At 38.9% G+C, this 25,108-nt stretch overlaps 1 protein-coding gene across 5 annotated transcripts; it reads left to right on the top strand.

Moving 5' to 3' along the window:
* Positions 1-1,290: 1,290 nt before the first annotated feature.
* CUNH8orf89 (chromosome unknown C8orf89 homolog) lies at positions 1,291-24,201 on the top strand. 5 transcript variants are annotated; one of them, XM_040625548.1, is made up of 6 exons: positions 1,291-1,513; positions 13,764-13,933; positions 15,586-15,739; positions 18,792-18,847; positions 21,567-21,602; positions 23,929-24,201. In XM_040625548.1, exons 2-6 carry the CDS (start codon positions 13,807-13,809, stop codon positions 24,075-24,077), a joined length of 522 nt encoding a protein of 173 aa, XP_040481482.1. In that variant the 5' UTR covers positions 1,291-1,513; positions 13,764-13,806; the 3' UTR covers positions 24,078-24,201. The 5 variants fall into 5 exon arrangements, with proteins under 5 accessions (XP_040481482.1, XP_040481481.1, XP_040481478.1 ...); XM_040625547.1 differs by having other exon boundaries at positions 1,292-1,513; positions 13,767-13,933; XM_040625544.1 differs by lacking the exon at positions 1,291-1,513 and adding an exon at positions 5,846-6,107 and having other exon boundaries at positions 13,767-13,933.
* Positions 24,202-25,108: the final 907 nt, after the last annotated feature.

Below are 25,108 nucleotides of genomic sequence, written 5' to 3'. Positions count from 1 at the left end.
GCAGGAGTCAAGAGTTGGGAGGCGGTGGCAGTGGCAGATGTGATAGCCAGAGGATATGATAGCAGACTCAAAAGCAGACCATTTAATAATAAACATTTGATCACGTATTGACTGCTAGTGTACACTTAATCTACATAATCCTTGGTCTGTTCTCCACTTTGAGTGCAATCCCAGAACCGATTAATTGAGGGGATGGGTCCCAGGCCTTTCTCTTTAAATTCTCTGTGTCATTTTTAATGTGCAGCCTGTTCTATTAGGCAAGTATACCATTATACCCACATTTTAGATGAGGGGTTAACTTTCCCTCCCCCAGAATCACACAAGTAAGTGGTGGGGCAAGTATTAGGTTCCAGGTCTAATTTGAGTTTTCTTAACCAGAGCAACTAGGAAATATAAGTATGGAGCTTGATGAAAACAGAAAAGTGGTGTGTTTGAGAGCAGCTTCAGTTTTGTCGGATCTGAAACCATCTGTTACTAGGGCTAAACTTGCAGCCCTATATGGGGTCATGAAATGGAGGCAGAGGGTTTAGAACGTAATTTGGCAAAAGTATAGATGGCAAGGTCCTACAGCGCAAGTCAGGGTGCTAGGCTTCTTTACTGGGGAGGGGACACGCACCTAACCTTTCACCAAAGAACCCAGACAAAGGAGGCATAGAACATGGAATTCGGGCGGGCATGCTGAGGGAACTCGGGGATGACTATGTCACTTAACCTAAGATTGGGATAGGCAGGTATTGCCCGGCTGTTTGAAAGTTCCAGACTCATCAGTACTCTGGAGAGCCTGCCTGGTTAGTTTGAACCTTAAAAATGCAACCCAGAGAATTAAACATCAGCCTTGTCTAACTGCCCACTACCCACCCTACAGGCGCATGGCGCAACTTTCATGCCCCACTGAAATTGTGCCACGTCTGACTCCCGTGCACCCAGCCTCATTTCAGCACCCTCCCGCTCCCCACCCCCCCACCCCCCGCCACGTAGCAGTGACCCCAAAGGTGGTGGCATCTGTAGTAGTTATCGAGTGAGTCCTGAACGGCCTTCTAGCCTCCCAGTCGGTTTCCTGGCGCGGCACCGTAACCGTCAGTCCCTGTTATGGGAAGACCGCGGCAGGTGACCGCGCGCGGAAGGCGGCCCGGAAGCTCCCGGCGCCTGGCAACCGGCGCGCGTCGGGCGGGCGGGGCTGCAGCCACCGGAGCCGCTCGCCGGGCCGGGCGGGGCTGAGCGGCGGGCGCGCCGCGCTCCCGAGTGTCGCCGGGCTGCCGGCAGCCGAGCATGTTCGCCCCGAGAGCGGCGCCCGTTCGAGCGCCGGGCCGCCCTCCCTGCCCCAACGCCGTGGGCAACCCCGCGCCCGGTCCAAGCTGGGCCAGGGGCTCGGCTCCGCTGCGGGCCGCCGCTGGCACCCGCGCTGTCCGCTGCCCCCGTTGACCCCGCTGCCGGAGCCTCAGACCTGGGCACCACCGCCGCGGTCCAGGCACGCGAAGAAGCCCCTCTCCTCCGCGGTGGAGCTGCGGGGACAGTGAGTGTGGGTGGTCTCTGGAGGACCCCCGGCCTAGCGGGAGCGGAGGCGGTAGCGTGGCGTGGGGGGCCAGGGGCCCTTGCAGGGGCAGGGCTGAAGGGGACGTGGGGCCCAGAGGTCAGCTGGTCAGACAGGGTAAACTAACCCAGTGAGGCACATGGGTCACTCCAAGGATTCTCTTGACGCACTTTGAGGGGAGCTGGCGGGCAAGCAGGGGCTGAGGACTGGACCACGGCTGCTGGCGGGGTCGGATGAAGCAGAGAGATGGGAACGAAACCCAAACCCGGGCAGGAGGACCTGCCTGCCAGATCTGTGTGTATCCGCACTCCCCAAGCTCGGTACAGGCTAGCATAGCACGCGCATCGCTGTGGCAAGTGGACACGCCCTTACAGGGTCTTCCTCCAACCTGCCCAGGCTTTCAACTGAAGGGGGTGTGGGGAATGTGTTTCCCCTCTGCTTTTGACTCCCACTGTACCTCACTCTTGCACACAGCCCTGTGGAGCAGGACTTGGGACGCTGACCGTGTTAATTCGCTCTGGCTCCGTTTTCACTGTCAGTTTTGCTTTGTGATTTACCTATGTCATTTCTGATTTACCTATAGTTTGTGTGTTTATTACTTTTTTTCATGAGGGGTTACAAATACTAGAAAAGATTTGTGTAATACAGGTAGTCCATTCTATTGTATGGGTCATTCTACCCCTACAACCTTTTGGGGGCCATAGACATGAAACCTGGAGCCTCTGTCTGGAGAAATGCAACTTTGCAACCATTTTCAGGGTACTGTACTGTCTGAAGCACACGAATCCCTGCTCTTCCATCTTCATTGGCTTTTTATCGACATTGTTAATGATGAGTTTAAATCCCCTGTTACAGCGGCATTTCTTTAAAAAATACTTCAGGGGCGCCTGGGTGGCACAGCGGTTAAGTGTCTGCCTTCGGCTCAGGGCATGATCCCGGCGTTATGGGCTCGAGCCCCACATCAGGCTCCTCCGCTATGAGCCTGCTTCTTCCTCTCCCACTCCCCCTGCTTGTGTTCCCTCTCTGGCTGGCTGTCTCTATCTCTGTCAAATAAATAAATAAAATCTTTAAAAAAAATAAAAAATAAAAAAGACTTCAGACATTCCTTTTTTTACATTTTTAAAATTACATCACAACACATTAGTAGTTCTCATTCAAACAGAAGTGTATAGAGTTAGACATGAAATCCTTCTCTTTACCTTTTTCTCCTTTCTTTCTAACACTTCTTAGAGTTAATTTTGTGTTTATCCTTCTAGTCTTTTTTCTTTTTCTTTTTCCTTTTTTGATCATCACAGGAATCATATCTGGATTCTTTTGAGAAATTGTCTTTTTCACTTAAAGAGATGTGACAAATTATTTCATATCAGTTTACTTAGGTCTGGATTGATATGGTAGATGTGTCATACAGATGTATGATCATATGGCATAGATGTAATTTATGTAACCATTCCTCAGTAAAATTGGTTCCGATTTCTCCTTATTAGAAACAATGCAACAATGAGCATTCCTATACATGGGGACAGTTCTATAAAATGAAATCCCTGAAGTAGAATTGCTGGGTCAGATGTGTGTATGTTAAAATTTGTTTGGTAGAATTTTGCGTTCTGAGAAGTACATTTCCATCCACAGAACGTGTTGAGAAAAATCTGTGTTATTTTAAAACAATTAAAACGATAGCTTCCACTCACTGAATGTTTATTACATGTCCAGCACCGTGCTGAACACTTTACGTGCATTTTGAAATTGAATCCTCACTAACCCTATGAGAATCGGAGGCACTATTATTTTCTTCCTGACCCTATGGTTATGCTGCTATTGAAGGGCAGAATCAAGATTAGAATCCAGGCTCATTTTACTTTGATGAATAAAATGTGTTCTTTGTTGGGTGGGAGTTGCTGGTCAGTAGTTGACCGGGAGTTGTATATCATTGGGTTCTTTGGGGATTAAATGAGATTGTGCTTTTGGTGGTGCCGTGTTAATAGTAGCTCCTTCCTCTAGGAACTTCTATAGAATTGGACATGGTCCAGTGCTTCCTATGATTTTGATTCCTCTGTATTGTCTGCCTCTCCAGTCACCTCTCAACCTCTTCTTTATCTTCCTGCCTTGTGGACATCTTAAGGAAATCTGGTTTTCTTCCTCCTCTCAAGTCTTCTTTGGCAACTTTAATCCAGTCTCTGGCCTAAATTCTCACCAGTGAATAGATAACTTAAAATTTTGTCTCCCAACCGAAGCTCCGGTCCTCAATTCCTACAGCTTAGATCCGGGGTTATAGCTCTGCCTGGATGTCCTCCACTCATCTTATCTAAAACCAAGCTCTTCGTTGCTCTCCACCCCCAGACTAGCAATTTCTCTTTGACTGTAATTCATCATTCTCTCAGTCACCCTAGTTCACAGTCTCAGTCATCTTTGACTCCTTTTTCTTTGCCGAACCTCCTAAATTCAATCAACTGTTGTATTCTCACGGTTGCTACTCTACTTGAAGCACTCTGGACTATTACTATTATAGTAGCATCTTAACTTGGTTCCAGCCTCTGCCAGATGGATCATTGTAAAGCATACCTGTGCATGGGCCACACCTCTGCTCAGAACCCATCAGTGCCTTCCTGTCGCTCAAAGAAGAAAGTGCAAACCACTTTGGCTGGCATTCAGATTTGCCTGTCATCTCGCCCCAATGTGTCATTGTGTTCTCTCTCACAGCACCCTTATCTGAACAGGCTCCATTCTCCGTGGCATGTTTTACACCTCTGTCTTTTCCTGGAATGCCTATACCCGCATTTCTGCCTATCTGAATTCTATTTAAGTGTCATTTTCTAGCTTCTTCCACGTCTTTTTTGAACTTCCATGTGAAAATAATATCTACCTTCTTTTAACTCTCTCTGTCTCCAAGGCAGATAGTCCTGGTCATCAGGCAGCTTTCTTCCAGTTGGTTGTAGGACCAGGCTGTACCATTCATTAGCGCTTCCCTATTATCTTACTGTAGCAAGGAGAAGAAGCTACGGAGAAAGCAGACCTGCTTCTTAAAGGCTTCCTGCAGAAAGCCTTACACATTACACTCACTCACGTTCCATCACAGGGAGGTAGGCACTTCTTAGGAACAACTCTGTTCTCTGGAGGGGCAAGAATTTTAGTAAACATTCAGCCTACTGACTGTCACAGTCAATTTCTACTTACAAAAACCTGTGTGATGTACCTTGAACATCCCTTCCTCAAAAACAAAAGCAAAACTCCTACTTCCCCAATCTGGCTAGGTTAGCAAACGCTCTGTGGTACCACAGAATTGAAACATACCTTTATCACTAATATTTGTCATAATGAACTATAATTGTTTGTTTACTTTGTTGTCCCCAACATACTGTATGCTTTTCTATCTTCATCATTTTTGTATTTCAGCTCCTAGCACAACGACTGGCATTATGGATAAATAAGTAATTCGCTTTCTCAATGAATCCACAACTTGTCTTTATGTTCACTCGATAACTATTTTGCTTTAAACAAAGCTAAAAATAATCTTACCACCTGCTCGTTGATGTTTGGATTATTTCCAGCCTTTTTTCTTATCTGTTATAAAAAATAGAGGATTTGACATCCTTGAAGATAAATATTTGTATGTATCAATGATCTTTCCCTTTAGGATAAATACCTGGAAGTGGAATTGCTGGGTCAAAAGTATATAAAATTATTAGGACATATATATTGCTAGATTGCTTTCTGGACACATTATACTGATACATACACTGAAACCTTATGAGAGTGCCTATTTTCCTTGAACCTCATCTTCCATTGTCTAGTATTAAAGAAAAATCCTTGCCATTTTGATTGGCAAAAGTCATAGCTTGTTAAATTATTTTGCTTTTATTTGAGAACTTGTAAGGATGAACTTTTACTGATCATTTGTATTTTTTTTCTGGAATGAATTATCTGTCCTTTAATAAATACATTTTCTATAGGGTTCATTCTCTTTTTTATTTTTAAGTATCTTTATATATAAAAGGAATTAAAGCTTCAGTTTTTTATGTCCTCATTTGAAAAGTCATGGGAACTTCTGGGTCATGTGGCAGAAGGAGCTGACACAGATGGAACTCCATTCTACTTCGGTATATTTCAGATGCCGGGTAAGATAAAATAAGATAATTTATGGAAATGTGGCTGAGCTAGGGACCAAGAGAAGGAAATCCCCAGGTGCCAGAAATGAAGGAACACTCACATAGGAAGCCACTGTTGAGCATCTGCCGAAAGCTGGAAGTCACAAAGGCGTACTGTTCCAGTTACTATGACTGCATCACAAATTTCTCCAAAACTCAGCCGTGGAAAACAACCATTTATTGTGCTCTGTGGGTCAGGAATTCGGACAGTGCACAGCAGGGCCAGCTTGGCTCTGCTTCGAGATGTCTGGGGCCTCAGATGGAAGAATCGCAAGCTTGGGGCTGGAATCACCTGCAGGCTCATTCATTCCCGTGTCTGGTGGTTGATGCTGGTTGTGGATTGAGACCTTAGCTGTGGATGTCGGCTGGAACCTATATATGTGGCTTCTTCCTGTCACCTGGCTTCCTCCCAAAATGATGGCTGGATTTCAAAGGTGAGTATCCCAAGAGAGAGCCAGTGAAAGTTGTATTGCCTTTTATGCCCTAGCCTTGGAAATCACAGTGTCACGTCTACGGTCCTTTATTTACTCAGGAAGCTAGTTTCAGAGAGGGGGACACAGACCTCACCTCTGGAAGGAGGAGTGTCAGTATCACATTGAAGGAAGAACATGTGGAATGGATACGTATTAGTGCATCTTTTGAAAAAGACAACCTTCTACAGACACGGAGATGATAACTAGAAAAATATCCCCCCATTGGCCTGAGGAGGCTGCAACGAAGCTTGCCATCCACTTGGACTATGGCAGGAAAAGAGTTGTGAAACCCAGCACATAGACTCTGCACAGCTTCATACCCATACAGCTCAAGTCTGGGGTCTGAATTCACATGACCAATGGTGCTCCAGGGACCACCATCCAAGAAACTGACATATTAACGGCTCTGGCACCTGTGAAACCCAGGGCCAGGCAGAGACTAATGGAAAAATCTGTGTAGCAAAGTTTCCAGAGCTCAGGGAGTACTGGACTCCCGTAGGTAGCAGTCTCCGTTAAGGACGAGCTCATGGTCAAAGTTTACAAGTTTTATAAGGAAATGAACACAAGGAAGGAGACTTGGCAGATGCAGCAAGTGGGAGACGTGTACTGCAAAACTGAACAGGACATCATGGGAAAGTATTTAAACTTGTACTGTGCAAGCAGTTGAAGGGCATGGAAAGCATAAGGCAAGAACTGGACAGTATGAAGAAAAACAGGAGAGGTCTAGGGGTGCACCTTTACCCTGAAAGGAAAAGAGGAAGAGAAGAAGAGGCATTGAGTCAAGCTGTACCTCTCGGACCCAGCCATTAGCTGATTCTTGGCCTAGGGTAATAATCATGGTGATTATGATAATAATAGCAGCCATCATCTGTCTCTGTGTATAAAGCTCCCTTACTGCATGCCGTCTGAACTGAAGATTCTTGTTTGAGAATTAAAGCAGCAAACTAGGCATTTCGCTAGATGCTTGTCTTAAATCACCTTCAGACTTTATAATAACTCTGTAAGGCAGAGCTTATTAGTTCCCTAGGTAGGGAGACTGAGGCACAGAAGGGTTAACAAGCAAAGGAATGGGTGACAGGAATGGGGACGTAGCAAAGGGCTCCGTGATGTAAAGGGGATGGGATGTATTGTAGGGGCCATTGCTCCTATATTTCTTCATTTTTCAGTTCACAGTCTGGGGCGTTCTTAGGGACTGCTTCCATGTAATTCTTCCTGTGAATCGAATATTTAAACACAAACTGGCAAATTGACTGCTTATGAATTTTAGGAAATGGGAAGTCCCCTATGTCCAGATAGGAACTTTGCCTACAGTTTTTAGAATTGTTTTTCCTGATATTTTACATGCTTAGTTTTAATTTTGTTAGAGCTCAATTTTAATACTTCTTCAATTGCTTTCTTTTGTCCATTTCTCCTTTCCACTAAAAGAAGAGAATTTGATGAAATTAACACTCTTGTTGTTGTTCCTTATTGTATAATTTTAGAGGCAAACTATTTAATAACACTTCCCAGACCTCAGTTGTTTAATTAAAAAATTCCGAGATCAGTTCTCTTACAGGCCTATAAACCAGCAATTTCTGTTGTACTCAGGCATGAACACAACATTAATCTCCTTGTCCATCCCCGTCAGAGCTCTTGGGTGACCAGGTGCATTGTCAGTGAGCAGTCATATTTTGAAAGGAGTCTTCCCTGAGCAGGAGGTCTCAACAGTGGGCTTAAAATATTCAGTAAACCATGTTATAAACAGATGTGCTGTCATCCAGGCTTTGTGGTTTCACTTACAGAGCACAGGCACAGTAGATTTAGCATAAATCTGAAGGGCTGTAGGATTTCGGGGGATGGTCAAGGAGCATTGGCTTCCAATGAAAGTCACCAGCTGCATTAGCCCCAGAGAAGAGAGTCAGCCTGTCCTTTGAAGCTTTGATGCCAGGCACTGACTTCTCCTCTCTAGCTATGAGAGTCCCAGATGGCATCTTCTTCCAGTAGAAGGCTGATCCGTCTCCACTGAACATCTGTTGTTTAGTGTGGCCGCCCTGGTTAATTACTTTGGCTGGATCTTCTGGAGAACTTGCCACGGCCCCCACATCAGCATTTGCTGCTCTACCTTGCTCTCTGATGTTTGGTGATGGTTTCTTTCCTTAGTGCTCATGAACCAGCCTCCACCAGCTTTAAGATTTCTTCTGCAGCTTCCTCACCTCCCTCAGCCTTCATAGAATTGAAAAGAGTCAAGGCCTTGCTCTATATTTGGCTTAAGGGACTGCGGTGGCTGGTTTGATCTTCCATCCAGACCACTCAGACTTTCTCCGTATCAGCAGTAAGAATATTTCACTTTCTTACCATTTGTGTGTTCACTGGAGACGCACTTTTAATTTCCTTCAAGAACTTTCCCTTGGCTAACTGTTTAGCACACGAGGACTAGCTTTCAGCCTGTCTCAGCTTTTGAATTGCCTTCCTTACTAAGTGTAATCATTTCTAGTGAGAGACATGTGACTCTTCTTTTCACTTGAACAATTAGAGGCCATTGTAGTGTTATTAATTGGCCTAATTTTGGTATTGTTGTGTCTCAGGGAATAGAGAGGCCCGGAGAGAGGGAGAGAGATGGAGGAACAGCTGGTCAGTGGAGCAGTGAGAACACACAAACACTTACTGATTAAGTTCGCTATCTTACATGGGTGCGCTTCACTGCACATCAAAACAGTTACAACAGTAACATCACAGATTACTTATCACAGATCACCGTGACAAATATAATGACAATGAAAAAGTTTGAAATATTGCAAGAATTAGCAAAATGTGACAGATGTGAAATGAGCAATGCTGTCAGAAAAATGACACCAAGAGACTTGCTGCACGCAGGGTTGCCACAAACCTTCAATTTGTAAAACAAAACAAAACTAAACAAAAAAAACCCCAACAAAAACAAAAAACCAAAAAACCCCAACCACAACAAAACAATGATCCGTGAAGTGCAATAAAGCAAAGCACAATAAAACAAGGTATGCCTGCACATGTATCTATTATACATATTTAATATATTTCAATTCATTGCAGTTAATGTTTTTATTAATGTTTATAACTCTCATTTTTGGTCAGTTCAGAGCCTTTTTAAGTTGATGGCTACCATGGTTATAGTCTTCGTTGATAGATTACTAGATCTCTGGAATGACAAAATATTCTAGGCTTATCTTGTGCATTTCCTTCCACAGACCTGGAATCAGCTATTTCTTGTTGGTTTTTGTGGTTTTCTTTCTTTTCTTTTTTTTTTTTTTAAGTCACATTTTAGTTATTAGGTTTAGTAAAGAAACATTTTTTTTGTCTTTTTTCTTTTTTAGATGAAAGTCTTATACTTCCAATTCATAGTTAGGACTTAAAGGTCTTTGTTTACTCTTTATCGATGTGAAATCTGTGTCTTTTTCTCGCACTGAAAACCCTGGTTCCCACCAACACCAGTACAAATGTTCATTTACTCAATGAGCTATCTTGAACTGTACGGTAGATAGTATGTGTTCAGGACAGTGGAGCAGTGAGGTAGAGAAGGAGGCAGGGTCGCTGATATCTTAGCACCGGTCCTGAGGTGTCTGGCCAGGCTTTTTTTTGAGGGCAGATCTTCTTGTTTAAGTACATATTTTGGATTTTCTGTCCTTTGAAGCCCAAATAATGCAGGGAAATACCATGGATTTCCAATTTTTAAAGGATTAGTATATGGAAAATGCATTTCATACCAAAATCTTACTGAATTTAGTGTTGTCTTTGATACAGAAGACTTCTCAGAATACTTTTTTTTCTCCTTCAAATATTACAGAGAATATCGACAGTTATTATTGTGCTAAAGAATTGAGTGGGTCTCAATTGTTGTGCATTATCCTTTTTTTGATTTTAAGAAATTGGTTTTAAGAGAGTGAATAAATTTATTTAAATAGAATTTTAAAAATTATCTCCAGTACATTTTATATAGGCTATGATATAGTGTTATGTATTGAATTTTGCCTCCCCCCCACCCCAGTTCATATGTTGAAGTCCTAACCCCAACCTCAGAATGCGACCTTATTTGGAGGTAATCGAGTTAATAAGAGGTTATTAGGTCATTAGAGTGGGCCCTAATCTATTATGACCAGTAGCAAATTAAACCAAATACATAATTAATTATTCTTCTGTGTCGATATTTAGAATAAAAGTAATGGCTATCATGAAGACATGTTTATTTTCCATGGGGCATAGAAACTATCTTTTTTTTTTTAGGCACAAATGCGTATTATCATGGTAATAATTCTAAAAAAATTTTTTTGGCAAGAACACTTAAGATGAGATTTACCCTCTTAACATTTACCCTCTTAGTATGTTTTTAGGTGTACAACACAGTATTGTCTATAGGTACAATATTGAACAGCAGATCTCTAGAACTTACTCATCTTGGAACTACACTCACTAATTAGCAACTCCCCATTTCCTCCTCTCTCCAGCCCCGGGAAACCACCATTTTGTGCTTCTATGAGTCTGACTATTTTAGATACCTCATATAAGTGGAATCTTCGTATTTGTCCTTCTGTGACTGGCTTATTTCACTCAGCATAGCGTCCTCAAGGTTCATCCGTGTCTTTACGTATTTCAGGATTGTGTTGTTTTTCTGTAGCTGATAAATATCACATTGTATATCTACACCACATTTTCGTTATTCATTCATCTGTCGATGGACATTTAGATTATTTTCACGTCTTGGCCATTGTGGAAAGTGCCGCAGTGAATATGGGAGTGCTAGTATCTCTTCGAGATTCTGATTTCAGTTCTTTTGGATAAATACCCAGAAGTGGGATTGCTGGATCAAATGGTAGTTCTATTTTTACTTATTTGAGGAACCTCCATACTTTTTTCCATAGTGCTGCACCATTTTGCATTTCTACTTATAGAAGAGTTCCATTTTCTCTGCCCTCATCAACACTTGTCTTTAAAAAACTTTTTTATAATAGGGGCACCTGGATGGCTCAATCAGTTAAGCGTCTGCTTCGGCTCATGGTCCTGGGATCCAGCCCCACGTTGGGCTCCCTGCTCAGCAGGGGGTAGTCTGCTTCTCCCTCTCCCACTCTCCCTGTTTGTGCTGTCTCTCTCTGTCAAATAAATAAAATCTTTTAAAAAATGTTTTTATAATAGCCATTATAACAGGTATGAGGTGATATCTCTCTGTAGTTTTGATTTGCATTGCATTGACAGTGACATTGAACATCTTTTTAAAAATTTTTTATTTAAATTCTAGTTAGTGAACATGCAGTGCAATATTGGTTTCAGGAGTAGAATTCAGTGATTCATCACTTACAAACAACACCCAGTGCCCATTACTTCAGGTGCCCTCCTTAATACCCATCACCCGTCTAGCCCATCCCCCATCCACTTCCCTCCATTACCCCTCAGTTTGTTCTCTGTCATTAAGTCTCTTATGGTTTGTTTCCCTCTCTCTTTTTTCCTCCCCTGCCTTGTTCATCTGTTTCATTTCTTAAATTCCACATATGAGTGAAATCATATGATGTTTCTCTTTCTCTGACTGACTGATTTTTCTTAGAATAACACACTCTAGCTCCAACCACATTGTTGCAGATGGTAGATTTCACTCTTTTGATGGCTGACTAATATTCCATTGTACATATATATATACCACATCTTCTTTATCCACTCATCAGTTGATGGACATTTGGGCTCTTGCCATAGTTTGGCTACCATTGATAATGCTGCTATAAACATCAGGGTGCATGTACCCCTTCGAATCTGTATTTTTTTTTTTTTTTATCATTTGGGTAAATACCTAGTAGTGCAATTGCTGAATCATAGGGTAGTTGTATTTTTAACTCCTTAAACATATTTTTTAAACCAGGTTATAAGGGCTTTTTGTTTTGTTTCGTTTGTTGTTGTTTTGTTTTTTACTTTGGAATTATATATTTCGGATATTAACTCCTTATCAGATATATGATTTGCAAATATTTTCCCCAGCTACAGGTTTCCTTTTCACTCTGTTGATTGTTTTCTTTGTGCAGAAGCTTTTTAGTTTGATGCAGGTCCCACTTGTCTATTTTTGCTTTTGTTTCCTGTGCTCTTGTTATCATATCCATAAAGTCATTGCAAGACCCATGTCATGAAGCTTTCCCCCTATGTTTTCTTATAGGAATTTTACAGTTTTAGGTCTTAGGCTTAAGTCTTTAAATCATTTTAAGTTGATTTTTGTGTATGGCGTAAGATAGGGTTCAGTGTCATTCTTTCACATGCGGATCTCTCGTTTTTCCAATGCTGTTTGTTGAAGAGACTATCCTTTCCCTATTGTTACTCCTCGGCATCCTTATCAAAGATCAGTTGACTGTATATATGTGGATTTATTTCTGGATTCTATTCCTCCAGTGGCTTATATGTGTGTTTTTATATCAGTATCATATTGTTTTGATTACCTTAGCTTTGTGATGTATTTTGAAATGAGCAAGTTGATGCCGTCAGTTTTGATCTTCTTTCTCAAGATTGTTTTGGCTATCTGGCTTTGTCAGTCCATATGAAGTTTTTAAAAAACTATTTCTGTAAAAAAAAAAAGTGCCATTGGGATTTTAATTGCATTGAGTCTGGAGATCATTTTCGATAGTATGGTTATTTTGACAAAATTAAGTTTTCTGATTTGTGAACATGAGATGTCTTTCCATTTGTGTCTTCTTTAATTTTTCATTGTGTTTTCCAGTGTAGAAGTTGTTCACTCCTTAGTTCAGTTTACTCCTAAGTATTTTATTCTTTTGTATTTTATGCTATTGTAAATTGGATTGTTTTCCTAATTTCCTTTTCAGATGGTTTATGGTTAGTGTATAAAAGTGCTAGTGATTTTTTGGTGGCGTCTGTAGGATTTTCTACATATTTAAGATCATGACATTTGTAAACAGTGACAGGTTTCCAGTCTGGATTCTTTTTCTTTCCTAATTGCTCTGGCTAGGACTTATAGTCGAATAGACGTGGTAAGAGTGGTCATCCTTGCCTTATTCCTCGTCTTAGAGGAAAAAATTTGATTCTTCACCCTTGACTGTGATGTTAACTGTGGGCTTTCCATGCCTTTATTATGTTGAGATAATTTCTCTCTATTCCTAGTTTGTTGAGAGTTTTTATCATGAAAGAGCATCGAATTTTATCAAATGCTTTTTCTGCATCTATTGAGATGATCATGTGACTTTTTAATCCTTTATTCTTTTAAAGTGGTATATCACATTAATTTTTGTGTATGGAGCCATCCTTGCATCCGAGAGATGAGTCCCATCTGGTCATTGTGTATAATGGTAATATATTTGAGAGAATCCTAAACATTTTACTGTCTTGTACACCATAACTTGCTGTTGAACTTCAAATTTTTTTATGTTGCTAAATATCTGTGACCTGGGACTTGAAAGAACTTATTAAAATATTTAAAGGAAAAAGGTTTTACTATTAATTTTAGCTATATTATTAAAGGCCACTTACTTTAAAATCCCAAGAATATGTATTTACATGTTATAAGTGAACTTTCCATGTAAGTCTATGTTAGTATTTAATCTGTATGATGGAAAATAAATTAGAAAAAATATTTATCTCTGAAATACCTTTTTTTTTGTATTTTGTGTCCTGAATTTGAAGCAGCATCTCACTTTCATCAGCGCTGTTGCAAGAAGAAGAAAAAATGCCAGTCCTGTCTCCTGAAATCAAATTGGATGCTTCTAATGTCACCAGAAAGTCCCTTGACAGTTGTTTTCTCTTTGAGAGCAGTTGGAGGAAAGCAGTTTTAGAAACACAAAAGATGAAGAAAGGTAACTTCATTTTTACAATTATTTTACTGAAGAAAATATAGAAATACTACCTTAAAGTTACACATGCACTTTTTTAAGCAGTCAGGAGACATCTTATAATTTCTGTAACATTTTTGGAAGGATAATATCCTAAGTTTATGGAAAATAAAAATGGAAGCAAATTAAACGTAATTTACTTAATGTAATTCTGTAACTCATGATGGAAACAAATTTTAAAGAACTACTTCTCTTGGTGTCAGTGCAGTACTATCTCTTTTGGGTCATACTACTTCTCACAAATTGTGTTTGTTTTTAAACAACTCAAGTTGGTTTTTAAGAAACCCAAATCTTTAACAGCATCTTTTTGTATTTATAATTCTAACCAAAATTTTATTTGTTGTGTGAGTTATGTGGCAAGTATCTTATATTCTACTGTTGCTCAATAAAGACTAATCTGAGAACTTTTGATATGTGTATGAATATATTAATAGCTTAATTTCAATTTATATTTCAAATTAGAAGTGTATTTCTTGTTTTTCCTGAATTCTGCCTTCAACTTTATAAATAGAAATGTAATTCTTGAAAATAGTAAATCCAAATTCCCCAACCCATTTCATCACTCCTGGTTTTGAGTGTGTTGCTCTGTTTTTTCAACTTTTTCGCTAGATTCCCATTAAAGATACTCAAAAGATATAAGCTTATCTGTCCTTTTACCCTCAAATCTAACTGCTAAAAAGAGAATTTTATGTTTTTTGATCAGGAGAAACTTTTTTTCCCCCGGAAGAAAAATCAAAGGTTGCAAAATAGCATTCGGAGCATTTAACATAACTCCAGTCCCATTATATACTATTTTTATTGTTGTGCTAGACTTGCTTAGTAGAGAAAGCTTAAAAACAATTCTCTACAGTTTAAAGATCACCCAAAACTTTAATTTCTTAATATGTTTTTGTACATTTATTGCCTTCATTTTGAAGTTTTGTTTTGTTTTTAAGTAATTTGACAATCTCTGTCCAATTTTATGTGAGGTCAGTAGAGAAGCAATCTTGATGCTTCAATGTTAGTATTTATAGATTTGGTGTGAAAATTGCAGAGAGAAAATTATTATTTTTTAAAGATTTTATTTATTCACTTATTTCACAGAGAAAGAGAGAGAGAGAACAAGCAGGGAGAGCAGCAGAGAGAGAGGGAGAAGCAGACTCCCCACTGAACAGGGAGCCTGATGCAGGGCTGGATCCTGGGACCTTGGGATCATGACCTGAAGGCAGACACTTCCCCGACTGAACCACCCAGGCATCCCTGAGAAAATTAAAATCAATGCTTAAAAGTGCTTTTAAATTCTATTTCAATGTGACTGTCTCTAATATTCTGGAAATTCTAATTATATAAAATTATGAGGGCAGAAGGCAGTGACAACTGTGGGAGATCTGTGAAGCTGTCCTTTTTCTTTATCCTACTTCTTAATCAGCCCCGGAATCAACTCTTCCCTACAATCCCGATAGTAGGGATTGAAAGGTATTCTCTTAGGAAAGATACTGGATAAATTACAGTAGCTTTATTTTCTTTACTTAATGACTAATTGACCATTGTATTATGCATTTTAGTATGTAGTAAAAGAAGTTATATACATTTCATCAAGAAATAATACCATGCATTATGATACTATTTTTAATTAGAATACACCACAGCATTTGGTCTAGAAGAGTTCAGAGAGTGTGTCAAAATGCCATATTTACCAGGACTGCAGAGTTGCCCAAAAAGTCTAAGTTCAACTCCACTGGAAGTTCATCCAAGACTGCTGCATGCCCATACGGAGATGCCTCCCGTCAGGTAGACCATTGCTGTTCCGTCCTCTTGCCTTCGACATGTATCTGTAGGAATACTGCTAAAGGTAGAGGGTTTCCTGCCTAGTGAATTGAAGTCTTTCTTGCCCATTGATATTTTTTTCGTAAAGGATCTCATGTTTTAATCTAGGTAGCAATTTTATTCGGTTTGACAAGTAGGCCCTTTTCTCAGTTTTCAAGGGACATTGGCAGAAAGGACTGAAGGACTTCCTTTTAAAAATATTTGTTGCCCTAGTGTAGATTGCCCATGAGAATATTGGAATTTTTAGCAATAAATAAATGAACTCTCTGCAATATTAACAGGTTTCTCTATGCTGAATGTAGTACCTTGGGTTTCGTTTCTAGTTTGACTGACGGAGTGTGAGGGGAGGTTCTAAATGAGATGACAGCCTGATGAAGACCTGCGCTGACTCTTGAACAAGGAGTCTGTCAGCCAGAAAAGTCCCACTCACTTTGAATATTGGTGTTTAAAAGCATTATTGTAATTACCTCCCTTTTTATAAATCAGACTGGCTGACATACCATTAAAAGAAAACCCCCTTCTCCAAAGGGGTCTGTAAATTAGTAAGACAGTCTCATATTCTATTTGGTGCCTGCTTTGGTTTATTTATTTATTCATCAGGTATTTTTTATTATTATTTATTCATCGGGTATTTATTGAATGTCCAGGACTTGTTCACTTTGCCAGCCTAAAAAAAAAAAAAAGGTGATGCATTTATAGTAGTCTGAGTTGTTACTCTCCTTAGGGGAAAATTTATATTTTCATATTTCCTGAGCTTTAAAGTCAGCCAGTTACACAGAGCACACAAATATAGGAGTTTTAGAATATATTTATTGAGTTTTCCACTAGTGTTACTTTTCTTGTTAATTACTCTTAAAATAAGTCTTGGTCATTTAAATAGAGAACTAGAATACACTAAAAATGAAAAATTGTGCATAATTTACGAAATCATGAAAACAGATAAGAACTTTGCAGAAAATTTGGAGAAAAAAGAAAAACAATATTTTGATAATTTACCCATTTTTATTGTTGAGTGTTTGTTCTCTTCTTCTTCATTTTTATGGACTTGTATTTTTGCTATAATTTTAGTGTATTTACAATTTTTTATTTTGCCTTTTTAACTTAGTATTACACATATTCATTTTTTCATGTCACTGCATAGTCTTCGAACAGTCTTTACTGGCTACATGGTATCTCGTTAATGGAGCCATAGTTTATTTAACCATTCCCTATCAATTTTAATATTATCTGAGGACAGATTTCCAAGCTATAAAAATATAAAATGCAAAATTACTCTTTCTTCTATGAGATTATAATGAAATAAGGCAGAATCAGGGATGGTGGAAGAGAGCGAGCGAGTTGCTAGTGAAGTAGATGGTAACAGGTACGGAGGAGGGACAGTAGGGATGTAGCAAGAACAGAGACAGATGGAAACATGAGTATATAAAACCCACTTAAGGACATGCTTACTGAGACACCCATGTCCCTAACACTCACCCCACTCATCATTTCCATCGGGCTTCTCAGGCCGTTTGAGGAGAGTGTAGGGCTGAGTCTGGCCATGGACTTGTCTCAGTACACACCAGTCTTATTATCCTTCTTTCAGTGCATATGCACATCTTTAAGAAACTGGAATCCCAGAAAGCACCCCCTGAATTAGCCCATTAATTAGACGATTTAAGAATACGTCTTAATCTTAAGTCCTCATTTTGCTTCCTACTATTTTCACTCTATTTCAGTTTTTATTTTCATTTGCAATTGTTTGTGAAATGATTCCTTGCCACTTTACATTGACTTGAGTGTGAATTAACCTGGGCAGTGAAGGATAATTTGAATATATTAAATTCATGTTATGACAAGTGTTGTTCATATACAAAGTGGAAGAGCAGTGGCTACGTGCCATAATGTTTATGAAGTGTTTGGCAAGTGTAAATGTTCCTTCTTTTCCCTGTCTTTGAAACAAGTGTCTTTATTTTAGCCAGTCTAGTGAGAACATGTCGAGTTGTGTACAAGTGTTTTATTCTCCTCTGCATATTGCACAGCGCCCCGGAAACGAACAGCCGTGGCAAAGCAGGGAAGTAACGCATTTTTGTTTGTCTTGCGTACAGCCCCTTACCACCTTTTCCCTCTCCATGTGTGAATATTTGTTTTTAAAATGCCAATAAAAGTTTGTTTTTTCAAATTTCTTTTTTTTTTTTTTTAGGTTTTTTTTTTTTTTTGACAGAGAGAGAGAGCACAAGCAGGGGGAGTGGCAGCAGAGGGAGAGGGAGAAGGAGGTTCCCAGCTGAGCAGGCAGCCTAACTCGGGGCTCGATCCCAGGACCCTGGGATCATGACCTGAACTGAAGGCAGACACTTAACTGACTGAGCCACCCAGGCGCCCCTCAAATTTCTTTAATTATACTCATATACTTTCAGTGACTCTCAAGGCACACTCTGGTAATATAACTGATAATAGTAATCCCAGAGGTGAAGGGCACTTAAAAGTTCCAGCTGACTTCTAAAGTTTAATGTAGTTACAGGAAATTTGCAATTCTTATGGATTATCTCACCTACAGCAGGTCAGTCGTGACATACTTCCTCTAATAACCCACTTGGTATGTAGGTCTAGTCCAGTAGGAACAAAAGTTAATTAAGGCGAAATTCAGACTGTGGTGGTTAGTAGGTAAAATATGCACAAATAAGTGATAGTTGATATCTGGCATATGTAGGTACCCTCTTAATCTAATTTTGATTCCCTCCCTCTTAGCATTCCCTGAATCGTACTTAGAGAAAGTTAAGATAAAGCTAAATATGGGAAAAGTTGGACATGGTAGAATTTAACAAAAACTGAGATGTTGAGTTGCTCCTATCTGCTTCTGATTAGATTAGTTATAATGGAATGAGTTCACTTTCTTTAATGTTTGTTTACTTTCCATGTGATATCCTTCACCAAGTGACTTTTGCTGAAGCAACTTCTTGCCGCTTACTGTATTTTTTTTACGTTAATGTACCCTGGATTTATGTAAAAGTGATATTATGATGATATGTAATTTTAGGATAAGGAAGACTAAGGAGACCTGCACGGTGGTACCACTTCAGGAGAAACCAAAGGGTAAGTTGGCTTATTTTTCTTTCCTGCCACATGTATTCTTAGGTTGTCTCATACTTATTCTTTTTACCATCTTTTCTGTCTGCTGATTTAATTGCTTTGTTCTTTTTAATGCTTCTTTTAAGCTTTGTTTATTTTATAAATGTAGTGGATGCTATGTTCACTCTACACACACCTTTATTATTTCAGGACTTTGGGATAGACCCTCACCATCTCTCATGTGGGCCATTGCATGGCTTCCATACTAGTCTTGCTTTGAGCTTCTGACCTTTGAAATTTTTCAAAGCCGTGGCAGCTTGATGCTGAGATGCTGAGTGTAGTTCAGGAAGGAGCTTGATGGTGCCTCTCTCACTGTTCAGAGTGCATCTACCTCTATAATGGCTGTCTGCAAAACAAAGAGCTCTATTTTCAGGTTTTACCTTTTTAAAATCAAAGTGAAAATCTTTGTTGGATTTCTTTCAGTTAGCAAAAACAGGTACGGATGTAGGTCTTTATAGAAGTAAAGTGCTTTAACATGAACTTTTGAAAAGCTGGAATACCTATATTATATAGCTATGAAAAAAGGAAATCTGTTGTTTATGACAATATGGTTAAACCCAGAAGGCATTATGCTTAGTAAAATAAGCCAGACAGAGAAAGACAGATGTGGCATGGAACTTTGTTCCTCATGGAATCAATCACTCATGTGTGGAATCTTTAAAAAAAAAAAAAAAAGTTGAACATACAGAATAGAATGGTGGTTACGAGGGTTTTGCATGGGACAAATGGGGAGATGTTGGTACACAGTTACAGTTCTAAGATGAATAAGTTCTGGGGATCCAATGTACAGCATGGTGACTATGGTTAATAATACTGAATTATACACTGAAATCTGCTAAGAGAGTAGGCCTGAAGTGTTCTCATCGTCCCACATGAAAACCCAGTTCCTTCCTAGGAAAGGTAACTATATGGGGTGACGGATGTGTTAACTTAATTGTGGTAATCATTTCACAATATATACGTATATCAAGTCATCGTGTTGTATACTGTACATGTATGCAATTTTTATTTGTCAAATATACTGCAATGAAGTTGGGGGAGAAATGGAAAGCAGCAGATGATAGGATTCGTAAAATGAAAGATCATTAGAAAATACCCAATTAAAGTGAAAGGAGAAAAAAGATAATACAGAACAGAGTGTGCAAGTGATTATGTGACAAGGTAAACCTGCTTTACACATGTGTAATTCTAATTCCAGAATAAAAAGGGTAGGACAGAAACAATATTTACCTACTGGCTGATAAGTTCCTAATTTTGATGAAAAATACAAATCCGCAGATACAAGAAGTTCTGTGAGCCCTCAACAGGATAGAAACAAAGAAAACCACAGCTAGGCACATCATAATAAAAAGACTAAGTTAAAAAAACCCAAAAAACTTGGGGCGCTTGGGTGGCACAGTGGTTAAGCGTCTGCCTTCGGCTCAGGGCGTGATCCCGGCACTGCGGGATCAAGCCCCACATCAGGCTCCTCTGCTATGAGCCTGCTTCTTCCTCTCCCACTCCCCCTGCTTGTGTTCCTCTCTCGCCGCTGTCTCTATCTCTGTCGAATAAATAAATAAAATCTTTAAAAAAAAAAAAAACCCAAAAAACCAAAAAAACCACAGAACAAGAATACAGAGAAAAGATATGTTGCCTTCAGTGGTACAATGGTAAGACATACAAGTGACTTTTTAAATGTAGACAATGGAAGCATGAAGACAGTGGAATAGCATTTTCAAGGGCTAAAAGATAGTAACTGCCAAACTTGAATTGGATACCCAGTGAAGATATCCTTACAATTAAAAGTGAAACAAATACATTTTCATTCAAATAGAAGTTGAGAGAATTTATTGTCTGCAGAGCTTCACTAAAAAATATTAAGGAAGAAACGATACAAAAAGGAAGTCCAACAACTTGGAAGCGAATGAGAAGCAGTGGCAGTAGTATTATGAAGTTTAAAATCTATGTAGAAATAAAATACTTGACAATAGTAGCACAGACGTAGGATGGGGCATATGTGGAGTTAAAACGTTGTAAGATACTTGCATTATCTGAAAAATGGTAAAATAACTAATTTAAAGTAGACTGTAATACGTCAAAGAGACGTGATATTCTGTATGGTAACCACTTAAAGAAAAATAAAATAATACAAGTAACAAGCTAATAGGGAAGATATAATAATGAGAAAATACTTGATCATTTCAAAGGAGGACAAGAAAGGAGGAAAAAAAGAAACCTAAAACATACAGGACAAATAGAAAACAATTAGCAAGATTGAAGATTTAAAATTAAACATTGTTATGTTAGATATAAGCAGAATAAATATTTCAATGAAAAAATAAAGTATCAGACTGAGAAAAATAACTATATGTTGCTTACAAGAGGCATATCTTCAATTTAAGGGCAAATAGAAAACAATTAGCAAGATTGAAGATTTAAAATTAAACATTGTTATGTTAGATATAAGCAGAATAAATATTTCAATGAAAAAATAAAAAGTATCAGACTGAGAAAAATAACTATATGTTGCTTACAAGAGGCATATCTTCAATTTAAGGGCAAGAAAGATCAAAAGTGCAAGGCTGGAAACTACAAGCCATGCGAACAGTAATAAAAAGAAAGACTGTGTAGCTACGCTAACATCAAACAAAACAGCAAGGCAAGAATTATTATTTTAATATTGATTCAATCATTTTAATTTTAGGATTTTTAAGGCGTTCAAATTCTTCAATCAATTTTGGTAAGTTATATTTTCTAAATTTTTGCATTTTGTCTATGTTTTCAGATACAATGGCATAAAGTGTTAGTTTTTGTTCTACCTGTAGTTCTGTCCCTCTTCTTTTTTTAAGAAAAATATTTTCTTTTTTTTTTAATTTTTATTTATTTATTTGAGAGAGAGAGAGAGAGAGTGAGTGAGAAAGAGCACAATCAGGGTGAAGGGCAGAGGGAGAAGCAGACTCCCCGCTGAGCAGGGAGCCCGATGTAGGACTTGATCCCTGGACTCTGAGATCATGACGTGAGCCACCCAGATGCCCAAAGATTTTATTTTTAAGTAATCTCTACACCCGATGTGGGGCTCGAACTCACAACACTGAGATCAAGAGTCACATGCTCTACATGTCCCTCTTCTTTTAATGTTATTTATTTGTGCCTTCTGCCATTTTTTCTTGATTAATCTCACCAGAGACTTTTCTTCTTTATTATTCTCTTCAGTGAAGAACTTGTCTTTAAAAAAATCTTTCTTATTGTAAATTTGTTTTGTACTTCATTGATTTCTTCTCTTTCCTGTGTTAACTTTTCCTTTTACGTTCTTTGGGTTTATTATTTTCCTAGTGTATATCTTATACCTCACTTATTAATTTTCAAACCTTCTTTCTAACATAGGAATTTGGGGTATAAACCTCTCTGTGTATAACTTCTGCTGCATCTCACAAGTTTTGTAGTATTTTCTTTATCATTTAGTTATGAGTATTTTAATGTTTATTATGATTTCTTTTTTGACTGTGAGTAATCTAGAATATGTGTATAAATTTCTAACTGTTGGAGAATTTTAAATTTATCTTATTGTTAACAACTTCCAACTTAATTGCATTGGTTTGTATGGAGTTTTAAAGTTTTTTGAAGTTTTTTGACATTTGGTTAATAACTAGAATCTAGTCAATTTGTAGCCAGAGAGTTTTTTAAGTGTCAGGTTCATTGTACTGCTAAGAACAGGCATCCCGAGCATATTCTTCCCCGCTACCCTCTCTCTTTCTCTGAACTTCCTACTTATGTTATACACTCAAAGAGCAAAACAAACTAAAAATAACCACACTGGAGAATTGTAGATAGCTTTTTTGACACTTGACCATTTGAAATTAAATAATAGTATTTTTTTAAAAGATTTTATTTATTTATTTGACAGAGAGAGACAGCCAGCGAGAGAAGGAACACAAGCAGGGCGAGTGGGAGAGGAAGAAGCAGGCTCCCAGCGGAGGAGCCTGATGTGGGGCTTGATCCCAGGACTCTGGGATCATGCCCTGAGCCGAAGGCAGACGCTTAACGACTAAGCCACCTAGGCGCCCCTAAATAATAGTATTTTAAAACAGTTTGAATCAGTATATTATTTTCAAAGTTTTATATGTTTTGAAATAGGAGTATTTATACCTGTTTACATATTTAGGGCAATATGTAGTGATTGCATGGGAAATGAATTTGATGAATCTGGATTCATATCATTTGCCCTTGGGCAAAATTTTTAGCCCCACTAAATCTTTTTATATCTGTAGTCCCCAGATAGTACCTTCCTGCTTCATAGTGTTGTGTGGGTGAAATAAATGTAAGTACTTGGCACAGAGAGATCATTTGATACATGTTATCTATTACTATTATTACTACCGCTCTATGATAGAAACTTGAGTAATGCTGTTCAGTTAGTGAATAATTCATTTTCCTTTACAATTTTACTATTTTACTAAACTTAGCATTTATGAGAAATGGTACATTTGGAGAAAATAACTTGATGAGCATGTAAGGTATGAAACAAGTTATTTATGGAGACTGTGTCTTTTGCTTTGGAATAAAATCCACAGCCATCCCATGTTTTAAAAAGTACATTATAGACTCAGATTTAGTTTTATATAATTAAATACGAACATTATAGGTTTTTTCTAGTTACATTTGTAAAAAAGATTTATTTATTTATTAGGGAGACAGCATGAGTGGAGGGAGGGGGAGAGGGAGAGGGAGAGAGAATCTCAAGCAGAACCCCTCTCCCCCTGCTGAGTGGAGCCCTACACAGGGCTCGATCCCATGACCCTGAGATCATGACCCAAAACAAATCAAGAGTCAGACGCCCAACCGACTGACCATCCAGTTGCCCCTAGTTAAATATTTTTGAGATGACTTGACATCACAATCACTTTAGAAAGTAAATACTTTCTATTTCTACTTCAATGAACGTGATATATCAAGAACTAGCAGTGTTTAATGATAATTTGAGGAAGAAATATTTTGTTTGCCCTGTAGTTTAGAGAATATCATTTCAGCGTGCTTAATTTTAATAGCTGGTTTCTTTTCCTTCACAGGTTCTGGCTTCAGCGATCCTCTTGCTGGAGCATCATCTCAGTACTTACAGAGACTTTCCAAAATGGCCATATTGGAGTATGATACCATTCGTCAAGAAACTACTAGAAAATCCAAAAAGGGCAAGAAACGAGACCCTCGAGACTGCTGATAAGTATCACATGGTGTGATGCTTTTTTCACTGATGTCTAAGGTTTATATGTTTTTTCCTTTCTTTTTCTTATTTTGGTACGTGATATGATGTGCAATGATTTATAAAAATGGAAATGTAAATAGGAAATAAATATTTTATGTAATATACAGAATCATTTGCAATTTGTTAACATCTACAAAAAGACATTTAAGTTATGCTTTATGGAGACATGACATAAGAGAAATTACATTCCATGAATTTTATGCACATTGATTATGTCCTTGGATTCAATTTGGTACACGTGTTTTGAGAGCCTATCTGTACAGTGAATGACTTTGCTAGTTGCTGCAGAAGATTCAAGACAGAGCGAATCATTCTTGGGGTTAGAGATGCCCAATAAGAACCCTTCCTTTTCCCTGCTTGAGTTTGCAAACCGTTGTGAGATAAGTATTCAAGCAGATGAAAATATTAGCTTTGTTTACTGGTAAAACCTGGAAAGAAAATCCTGTCTTAGGTGTGTGGCAACAGTGGTCCCCCTAGTCCTGAACTTCAGAATTGGACAAATGGATACACTCAGGCTTTGCCGACAGGCTCACCCACCACATCAGGGCCTTTTCTGCCAAGTAGAGCAAGGCATCTCCACTGTGTAGACGGGAAGATCCCCAAGAGGAAAGATGGAGAGTTGCTCCATCTCTGTGGGGAGGAGGAGGGAAGGTCTAGGTCAAGAGGAAAAGCCCTCCTTCAGAAAGTCTTGAGGAGTGGGGGACAAGCATCCATCAGTACACCTCCTTGAGAAATGGAAGCAATCAAGGATACCAATGACTGATCCAGTGAATAGTGGGGTACAGGCCATAAGAGAACCACAAAGTATCACAGAGGTTCAAAAACAGAGCAGTAACATCCAGCAGAGTGGTCAGAGAAAGCTTCACAGAAGGTAACAGTGTTTGAAATGAACTTAAAGACAGGAAAGATGGAAGGAGAGGGCATTTCTAGAAAGATGGAGTAACATAAGCAGAGACATGCTGTGCATTTGGGGATGATGCACCTGT

This window comes from Ursus maritimus, unplaced genomic scaffold, assembly GCF_017311325.1.
Source record: "Ursus maritimus isolate PB19 unplaced genomic scaffold, ASM1731132v1 scaffold_9, whole genome shotgun sequence".
NCBI classification, from domain to species: Eukaryota; Metazoa; Chordata; class Mammalia; order Carnivora; family Ursidae; genus Ursus; species Ursus maritimus.
The sequence above is the reverse complement of the archived record's forward strand: the minus strand, read 5'-3'. Positions and strand labels throughout refer to the sequence as shown.